At 39.3% G+C, this 10,356-nt stretch overlaps 1 protein-coding gene across 2 annotated transcripts; it reads right to left on the bottom strand.

Annotated features, from left to right (window-relative positions):
- Positions 1 to 1,164: 1,164 nt before the first annotated feature.
- On the bottom strand, positions 1,165 to 7,930 carry LOC100338705 (E3 ubiquitin-protein ligase Topors-like). 2 transcript variants are annotated; one of them, XM_008258012.4, is made up of 2 exons: positions 7,826 to 7,930; positions 1,165 to 3,468 (listed from the first exon to the last, which is right to left on the bottom strand). In XM_008258012.4, the coding sequence occupies exon 2, from the start codon at positions 3,454 to 3,456 to the stop codon at positions 1,243 to 1,245; it is 2,214 nt and encodes a 737-aa protein (XP_008256234.2). In that variant the 5' UTR covers positions 3,457 to 3,468; positions 7,826 to 7,930; the 3' UTR covers positions 1,165 to 1,242. The 2 variants fall into 2 exon arrangements, with proteins under 2 accessions (XP_008256234.2, XP_069911150.1); XM_070055049.1 differs by lacking the exon at positions 7,826 to 7,930 and adding an exon at positions 7,682 to 7,808.
- Between the last annotated feature and the right edge of the window lie 2,426 nt (positions 7,931 to 10,356).

The following is a 10,356-nucleotide window of genomic DNA, read 5'->3' as shown; positions in this document are numbered from 1 at the left end:
TACTTTTGGTTGAATACTGTAATCAATACACAATTCTTCTTAAGTGCTGAAACTTAACTGAAAAGTGATCACTGTTAAATATAAGAGTGGGGATAACAGAGGGAAGAGATGTGCAATTCGGGACATGCTCAAGCTGACTTACCTCAAATGGTAGAGTTAGAAACATACCAGGGGATTCCAATTCAATCCCATCAAGGTGGCATGTACCAATGCCATCTCACTAGTCCCAGTGATCAATTTCTGTTCACAATTGATCATAATGATAGGACTAAGAACCAAAGGGATCACATAAACAAGAATAGTGTCTGCAAATACTAGCTGATAGAATAAAAAAGGGAGAGATGATCCAACATGGGAAGTGAGATACACAGCAGACCCATAGAATGGCAGATGTCCTAAACAGCACTCTGGCCTCAGAATCAGCCCTTAAGGCATGTGGATCTGGCTGAAATGCCCATGAGAGTATTTCAGGCATGGAAAGCCAAGACACTCTGGGGAAAAAAAAAAAAAAAAAAAAAAACTAAATGAAAGATCTCCACGAGTGAGATCCCAGTGGAAAGAACAGGTCATCAAAGAAGGAGGTACCTTTCTCTGAAAGGAGGAGAGAACTTCCACTTTGACTACGGCCTTGTCTAAATATGATCAGAGTCAGTGAACTCAAAAGTCTTCCATAGCCTTGGTAGCTCATGACAAGAGCCTAGGGTGATTACTGATGCCATAAACAAGAGTGTCAATTTGTTAAGTCAACAACAGGAGTCACTGTGCACTTACTCCTCATGTAGGATCTTTGTCCTTAGTGTGCTGTACATTGAGATTTAATGCTACAACTAGTACTCAAACAGTATTTTTCACTTCATGTTTCTGTGTGGGAGCAAACTGTTGAAATCTTTACTTAATGTATGCTAAACTGATCTTCTGTATATAAAGAGAATTGAAAATGAATCTTGATGTGAATGGAAGGGGAGAGGGAGTGGATTTTGCGGGTTGGAGGGACGTTATGGGGGGGGGGAAGCCATTGTAATCCATAAGCTGTACTTTGGAAAGTTATATTCATTAAATAAAAGTTTAAAAAAAATAAATCAAGTATGTTAAGAATTCACTTCTTAAGAATAAAAGGAGACACGAATAATATTTACATATGTAACCAACTTAATACACATGTTCTTCAATAGGAGTTTTGAATTTCATTATCAGACTTTTAGTTCCAGGTACATAGTTTTCAGTAACGTTTTTAGATTACATTCATACTCCCAAAGACCCTTGCTCTCTAGTTAAGTGGAGTAACTTGCTTTTCAAACTGTTTACATCTCTGTTTCTGATACTAGTCTCTTCTGTGGTGTTGGCGCAGTGACATCTCTGAAAACTTGAGTTCTGTTTTGCTGGCATTGGCCTCCTAGATGAAGGTGTACAAACAAAAAACCGACTCATTTGCTTCTTATCACCCAGACTCCCCAGTTCATCCCTGACTTCCTCTGTGTTTTGTGTGCCTTGATACTCACAATTGTGTTTTCCAGGCTTAACTGCTCTGGTTCTTCTAGCCCTAGGAAATGTGATTTTTTGGTTCATCACTTGCATATTTGGGGATCTATGTTTCTCATTGTGGAGGCAGATGGGTTTGCTACAGTGGCTACCAAACTGAGAAGCACTTTCACCTTTAGACACGTATTTGGGCCTACTCCCAACAGTTGAAGAAATCTTCATGGATTGGCCTGGGGTAGAGGTTGCCTGCCCGCAGGTTGATTCATTGCTATGCACTTTCTTTTCTTTTGAGGGCTCAGCACATATATTCTTGGTGAAGTCTTCATTTCTGTAACTTCTCCTTGGAAAGAAAGTACTTGTGTCTCTGCTCATAGATCTCTTTCTGGGGCCAGCACACCAGGATTTAGATCTACGAGTACTGGACCTTGATCGCCGCTGGGTTCTTCTACTGGAGTATGAACCAGCATCTACAAATTGATAGGACTGTCTGCATTTCAAACTTCTTTTTCTAAAGGAACTCAGCTTTCTGCCATCTCTTTTAGAAGAAACGGTATTTTCTGAGATGCAGCTCCAAGAAGGGTCTCTCTTTCGAGATTTGTGACGTACTGAGGATCTTTGTCCAGGCAGTCTTTGAAAGATCACAGATGAAGAATCTGAGTATTTAGTTTCTTCTCCTTCATTTTCCTGGACATTTATTTGCCGACCGTGGCTCAAAACCCTTCTTTCTCTTAAACTGTGTCTCCATGTTTGCTCCTCATTGGAAACTGCTGGAGTACTGGAAGTGCATGTGATAGTTTCATTCTTCCTTGGATCCTGTACATGACCAGGAAGCAACTTTATCCCTTGTGTCTTTTTCTCTTGCATTTTCTTTTTGCACTTTGGTAGGTTTGGGTCCCTTTCTCTTCGGGTAGCCCAATTAAGGAGATTATTATTAGTGGAAATTGTGACTTTATGATCACCTGAGTCTGGTTTGTCTTTGATCCAAATATCAATTTTGCTTGCTGTTTTATGGTGGGCTGGTGAGATTTCAGATTCTTTCTGGGAAGAGTTACCATTGGGAAACTCTATCAAGCCAGATACAGGCCTCTTATTTTTCTGACTCTCAGTGTTCTCAGACTGCTTTGTATCAGTTTGAGTTATTACAGCATGATCCTTCGGCGAAGGCAAAATAGGAGCTGATGCAGTTGACTTCATTTTTGTCCAGGGTTCAGGAGCAGGACACTGATAGATGGCTCGTTGGTCGTATGTCTCCATGTTGTAAGGAGAATGAACAAAACTGATAAATTCATGTAAGAAATGGCGGGTGTGTTGTAGGAGATAAGGCTCCAGAAGGTGAATAAAGGACTCACTGTCTAAATCATATATTGTCATGTGATGGATGATGGCAGCTAGAATATTCTTCACAGTATATCCATAATCTCCATACACTGCTGTTAATTCCCGTTTGAGCCAGGGAACCAGTCGATGTAAGCTACCAGGATTTCTTTTGAAATAATTAGCTGAAAAGAGCTTTTCAACTCTGTAGCCTTGAACATGTGTCACCCAAACTCCAGAATAATACAGAGCTCTTCTAAACTTCATAACCACCTGATCTCTAAAGTGGCCCAGGGACATGGAGTCGGATTGGAACTTCCCAAGGTCTGCAAATTCCTGCAGTAACTCTTGGATAGTCAGCTCTTTCAGTGGCCTGATTTTCCTTGTGCTATTTTCAAAGTTAGGGTTAAGATGATTGTTTTGGGAAAGGCCCACAAAATTTTCATTTTCTGAGGGAAGAAATAGTGATTCTTCTTTGGTATCAATCGCTAGCCTGGTGGGACAACACTGAGAAAGAGAGCAGTGTCTTCTGGATGTTTTCCTTGATCTTGAATACGATGAGCCAGTACCACTCTTACTGGAAGAGGGAGTCCAATTAGCTTCATTCTCAGGACCCTCCACACAGTTAGGACACTTGCAGTGGGATGAGAGCTCTAATGGCATTGCCCTGAACAGCTGCAAGTGAGAAAAATATGGTTCAAATCAAAACCACACCTGGCATGAAAAATACCTACTAAAATCACTACTGTATATTTCTAGATTGCATTTTATCTGCTAAAATCAGTGCTAGAATAAAACTCAGAAAGGAATCATTGCTTAAGTTAATAATAATGGGCTCATAAAGCTCAATATAGATAGAGCAGTAGAGATAAGGGCACACCGATTTTCCTCTTCTAAAATTAGTTTTTGCAAACTCTGAAAGCAAATTGGAAATAAAACATCAAAATTCATCAAAATTTAAATATTTAACCCTCTGATCTAGCAATTCTAACTCTATACATTTAATCTATATATACAAATAACCAGCATACATATGTTAATCTTTTGTTACTCAAAAAAAAAAAAACCTGAAAACAATCTAGATACTCAATAGAGAACTTGTTAAATGATGATTTATCAATTGTATTTAAATTATGCAGTAATTAAAAAAGAAATTTGAGAGGAAATAAGCAGATTTATAGAAGTAAAGAAATAAATAGGAATGCAGAAAAAAAATGAGTTTGGAGATCAATAGTTGCCCATATCTGGTGTTCCTGAACTTCAATTCTAATAGAACTGATAGTTGCAGATGATAGGAAACCAGAAGTAGAGTCTAAATGGATCAAAGATCTAAATATAAGACTGGAAACTATGAAACTGCTTTGAAAATATGGGATAGTCACTTCAAGACTTTGGCATAGGCACCAGGTTTTTATGTAAGACCCCAAAAGGACAGGCCACAGATAGAAAAATAAGATAAGTGGGAATATATCAAAATAAGAAGCTTCTGCACATCAAAGGAAATGACACAGTAAAGTGACAACCATAGAATGGCAGAAAATATTTGCAAACTTATGCATATAACAAAAGGTTAATATCCAGAATATGGAAGGAACTCAAAAATCTCTGCAGCAAAACAATCCAGTTTTAAAAATGGACAGATATCAGAATAGACACTCCTCAAAGAAATGTAAATGGACAACATATACATTAAAAAATGTTCCATGTCAACAGCTAACAGGGAAATGCAAATCAAAAGCACAGTATATCATTTCATTCTAGTTAAAATGGCTATTATCAAAAAGGTAAAATATAACAAATGCTGGAAAAACGGTGGAGAAAAGGGAACCCTTATACACTACCGATGGGAATGCAAATTAGTACAGTCATGTACTGTACAGTCATGTACTAATCAGAATGGAGGTTCCTTAAAAATATAAAAGCAAATCTGTCATTTGACCCAACTACCCCACTTCTGAGTATATGTCCCAAAAGAAGAAATCAGCACATGAAAGAGATACTTGCCCTCCAGTGTTCACTGTGCACTACTTACAATAACCAAGATAGGGAGTCAACCTACCTGTCCATGAACGGATGAATGGATAAAGAAATTGTGCTATTTATAGACAATAGAATATCATTCAGCCATAAAAATAATGAAATCTTGACATTTTCAGTAAAATGAATAGAACTGGAGAACATTATGTTAAGTGAAATAAGCTAGACACAGTAAGACAACATACCATATGTTCTTTCTTATGTGTGGAATTTAAAAAAAAAAAACTAGTCAATCTGAACTTTGAATAGTGATTATCAAAGACTGGAGGTAGGGTGGAGAAAGGAGTGTTGAGAGGTAATGGTAGGCTTCAAATACAATGAAAAGAGAAGGAAATGGAAAGTCTGGTTGCCTGGTTTGATCAGCTCATGTTGTAAATATATATTGGCATATTACACTGTACCCCCATAAAAGTGTAGAAATATTACATATTAATAAAAAAATTAAAAAAGAAAGAAATGTAAGTGGGTAATATAAAATAAAATGTTGAATTTCACTGGTAATCCAAAGTGCAAATTAAAAGAGGATACCTTTAATAAGTAATTTTTTAGAAACCAGGTAGTTTCTAATCTCTATTTTTTTGAAAGATTTATTTTTATTTGAGAGCTAGAGTTACAGAGAGTGAGAGGGAGAGACAGAGACAAAGGCCTTCCTTCCATTGGTCCATTCCCCAAATGGCTGCAACTGCCAGAGCTATGCCAATCCAAAGCCAGGAGCCAGGAGCTTCTTCCTGCTCTCCCACATGGGTGCGGGGGTCCAACTGCTTGGGCCATCTTCCACCGCTTTTCCAGGCCACAGCAGAGAGCTGGACTGGAAGAGGAGCAGCCAGAATGAAAACCAGTGCCCACATGGGATGCCAGCACCATAGGCAGAGCATTAACCCACTGTGCCACGGCGCCGGCCCCAATCTCTATTTCTAAATCATGGAAAAATATCTTTTCCATTTTCCATTAACTTTTTTAATTTCCCTCATTTTAGTGTTAATGTTTAATTAAAATTTAATTCATAAAAAAGAGACAAAATTTATATATACGTGGAAAAATTCTGGTCAGATATATGAGAAATAGTAGTTCAGAGGTGGGTAGCAGAATATGATGGAAGGACAGAAAAAAAGGTATCAGTCATTTCCAACTTATAGTCATGGTGTTTAGTTTTTTGAAATCATGAACATGTATTTATTCACATTTTAAAATCCAGCTAAAGGGGGCCAGCATTTTGGCATAGAGGTAAAGCTGCCGCCTGCAGTGCTGGCAATCCCATATGGGCACTAGTTCGAGTCCCGGCTGCTCCACTTCTGATCCAGCTCTCTGCTATGGCTTGGGAAAGCAGTAGAAGATGGCCCAAGTGTTTGGGCCCTGCATCCGTGTGGGAGACCCGGAAGACTGGCTCCTAGCTTTGGATTGGCCCAACTGTAGCCATTGCAGCCATTTGGGGAGTAAGCCAGCTGATGGAAGATCTCTCTCTCTCTCTGCCTCTGCCTCTCTGTAACTCTGCCTTTTAAATAAATAAATATTTTTTTAAAAAAGCTAAAAATAATATCTTCTAAATTAAGTTGTCCTAAATGTGCTAAATTTGAAAAAAAAATGTATCTTGAAATCTTAGTCTACAGATTTTCTGCATTTAGGGTGGGATGTTTGATTAAAAACTGCTCAGGTTTTTAGTGATGAATATTTCACATTTAGTCTGATTTCATATTTTCTTTTACATTTTTCAATGATGGAATCTATGAATTTCTTAAAGCCATAAAATCCTAGAATTGGGAAGAAAGTCAGAAAACTCTAACAGTTTTCTAAACTTTTTAAGGCAAAGAACTCTTCTCATAAAAGCGAACCCAGAAGTGCAACATGTTAAACTTAGCTCAGCCATGTCAGTTCCCCACTCTCTCTGCACGGCCTACTCCACCCCATCTATAGCACTCAAATGTGGCCCCACAGAGCTCTACTGTCACGAGAGAGCTCATGTTTGCATTACTGGTATCTACTCTACATCTAACTAGTGCAGGAACCAATTGTCAATTGACCCTTGGTTTCTGCTCTAACACTTTCCCACAGATTTATATATTCTAAAATGAACCTCATTCCAATTTATTGGTCATACTTGTTGTAAGTGTAAAAAAGTTTTTTATTGCCTCTAGCTGAAATCTTTCATTAATTTCAGAATATTAGCCTAACTCTGCCCCGGGCCTATTCTCCCATTCTTCTCCATAGCAGCCCAATTCACCCAACTAGGGCAACATCTCATATGTGAATGCAGTTCTTTTATGCCCTTACACACCACTCCTCAGTACACTAGCAATGGGGCTCTGCACCCCAGCTCACTTTCAAATTCCCTAAGGATCTCTTCTATCTGTGCTTGTGCTCCCTCACATGAAAACAAGACTTCATGCCATTTGTAAATTTTTCCCAGAGAGACAATGCTCCTATTTCCTGGGACTCCTTAATTTCCTGCCCAAACAGTACTGTTAGGGTCTGCACCAGTCTTTTTATGAATTCATGCTCATTAGCAGACTACATGGCCCAAATATAAAAACTTAGTAGTGAGGGGTGGGTATGAAGTGAGTGGACAGAATTTTTAAATGAAGATGAGGGTGCAAGAATCTACTTATGGTTCCAGGTGGTAGAGAAAAGGGACAGATGCAAATAAGGGGGTCCTCTATTTCTACTCTTAGGTCTATCCCCCACAGATATTTAGAACAGACCCTGTCCCTAAATGTTTATTTTCCTAATCTTTTCATTTCTAGTTTCTCCAAGCCCATTTTTATATTTTAACCAGTTCTCATGAATATTAGGCCATGAGATTAAAAACAGCCTGTGTCTAGATCCCTCCAAGATATATAGTTCTATTAATTATTACTTTTTAAAGAAATATAGCTTGTCGTATAACTCATTCCTTCTGTTGAGGGTTCTTGCCATCTTTTCCGGACATAATGCTTTCACTAAATCTTCATTCATCTTGAAAAGCAAAAATGACAGAAATTACATTATCTAGCAAATTTACCTCCCAGAGGAATTGGAGGTGTCCACACTCATTTGAGCCTTAGCTGCTGGATTAATTTGGTTGTAATGCATCAGCTCTGTTTTGTTTGCCTTGGAGACAGAATTTAGAACACAGGGCAAGTTCTGTTACGCTCTGCCCCAGATTTGCCACAAAACTTGACATCTTTCATTTCTCAGTAGTGTCCCAGCTGACTTTACTATGCAATCCCTGGGTAATACAGGATCCATGATTCAGAGGGTGCCAGAACTCTAATTTTCTGATAGACCACTTAGAGCCAACAGTGTAACAAGTGATTTGACTCAAAAGAGGAAAAGACTGCTAGATGAACTACGACTTTTTTTGGTGAACAAATTTCCCACAGCAATAGTTGGATTGAAGTTATTTGGATTTCAATTATTTAATTGAAATTTGTAACTTTCTTTTAAAATTTTTATTTTTAACTTAAGAGACGGAGTTCTCCCATTCAATGGTCACAAATGCCAAATGCCTGCAACAATTGTGTCTGGGCCTTCACAAATCCAGGAGTCCAAAACTCAACCTGGTCTTCCCATGTGGGTGGCAGGGACCCAAGTACTTAATTCATCACATGCTGCCTACCAGGGTGCACATGAGCAGCAAGGTGGAATTAGGAGCAAAGCTGGAACTTGAACCAGGCATTTCTGAGATGGGATGTGGGTGTCCTAAGCAGCATCCTAAGAGCTAAACTGAATGCCTGTCCCTCACTTTTTCTGTAAATGAAAGATATTAATAAGCCTGTTAGTGCGTATGCCAGGTGGGTTAATCAACATCTTAGTTGTTTACCAATTTTTTAAATCCAAAATGATTAAAATTTGTGATTTTTCAAAGACCCAGTTGTATGAACAGCACATTTGGAGGTCATTTAAAATAAAATGTTGTTTTTCTGACTGTTGTGCTCCTTTAAGTTTAATCATGCTTAACTCAGGTTACTCAGTCTCTCTGAGACCCAGGATGAAAGGAGTGTAGCTCATGGAATCTTTGGAGAGGATTAGCTGAGCTATACTGTGTTAGTGCTTGACCTGCTAACACAGTGTAGTGTTAATTCAATAAAAGCAGGCATTTTAGTGTTATTTTAAATGGGTTTCATTAAGAATGCCCAAGATGGCTGGCACCGCAGCTCACTAGGCTAATCCTCTGCCTTGCGGCGCCGGCACACCAGGTTCTAGTCCCGGTCGGGGCGCCGGATTCTGTCCCAGTTGCCCCTCTTCCAGGCCTGCTCTCTGCTGTGGCCAGGGAGTGCAGTGGAGGATGTCCCAAGTACTTGGGCCCTGCACCCCATGGGAGACCAGGAGAAGTACCTGGCTCCTGCCATTGGATCAGCACAGAGCAGCGGCCATTGGAGGGTGAACCAACGGCAAAGGAAGACCTTTCTCTCTGTCTCTCTCTCTCACTGTCCACTCTGCCTGTCAAAAAAAAAAAAAAAAAAAAAAAAGAATGCCCAAGATAGTGCATCACCTTTTTCAGAAACATGTTTTGTATGATTGCATAATCCATCTGAAAAGAATCTGATCCCCCTTCAACTGTAGGGCAATGTGAGTACAGAGCCACATATTCCCCTAACCTTCAGATCCATGCTCGCATTATAAAGAGAATGGAACATGGACCCTGTTTCTATTCCAACCCTGGGCATGTTCATAGATCCTTCCCGAGCCTCAGTTTACTCATCTGTGGAGTGAAGCTTACAGAAAGTTCAGACAAGATAACAGATGGTCAAAGTACACTCTCAGAAGATACATACCTATACACAGCGTCTAACATAGGTAAAAAAAATTTTTTTAAAAAATAGCAAATATCTACTTAGAGAGAGAAAGGAATGGAAGGGAAGAGAGCCAGAGGGAGAAGGGGGAGGAACACAAGGAAAGGTCATTCTAGTCTGTTTCAGCTTTTTTATATGTCAGTTCCCCATCGCCCCCTTTTATTACCCCACCATTTTCTTCCATTCCTTTTGGTCTTATTTTCACTTCCTCAACTACAGAATTCTCAGAATTCTGTTACAATTTGGAAGGGAAGAGGTTGCTGGGAGGGGGATGCAGTGGCACCCAAAATGAGAGTATTTCAGGCTTGGAAAGATCTTAAAGTGGCAGTAGCACAATATGATGAACAATCAAGCTAATCAGTGGTAATTAAAGAACAGATCATTAATTTTCCCACCAGACACCCTGGTTAGTTACTTGGAAGATCCATTCGTGGTTTTCTCCAGGTTCCTTGGCTTTAGAGCAGAGTTCCCCTTCTTGAGCACAATTAAGATAAGATGATTCTGTTATGGATTATAGAAAGTTAGGTACCATTCCTGGCCTCCATCCACAAGATGCTAGTAGCAGCCTTCCCACAGCACTATAACAACCAAACATGTCTCTAGATGTTGCCAAATGTTCCCTAGGGTAGGGAAATTAGCCTATCCCCAACCCCTAGCTGAGAACTACTGGTCTACGCTACAAAATGATTGTGTTTGAAACAGTTTACTTCACTGGAGTTAGAACAATTCTACTACTCTGAGCTGTAAGATGTGCGTT

This window comes from Oryctolagus cuniculus, chromosome 1, assembly GCF_964237555.1.
Source record: "Oryctolagus cuniculus chromosome 1, mOryCun1.1, whole genome shotgun sequence".
NCBI lineage: Eukaryota > Metazoa > Chordata > Mammalia > Lagomorpha > Leporidae > Oryctolagus > Oryctolagus cuniculus.
This window is presented reverse-complemented; position numbering and strand designations above follow the sequence as displayed.

What these genes read in the sequence shown, in the direction of transcription:
- LOC100338705 (XM_008258012.4), bottom strand. Translation starts at nt 3,456, where the DNA reads ATGCCATTAGAGCTCTCATCCCACTGCAAGTGTCCTAACTGTGTGGAG.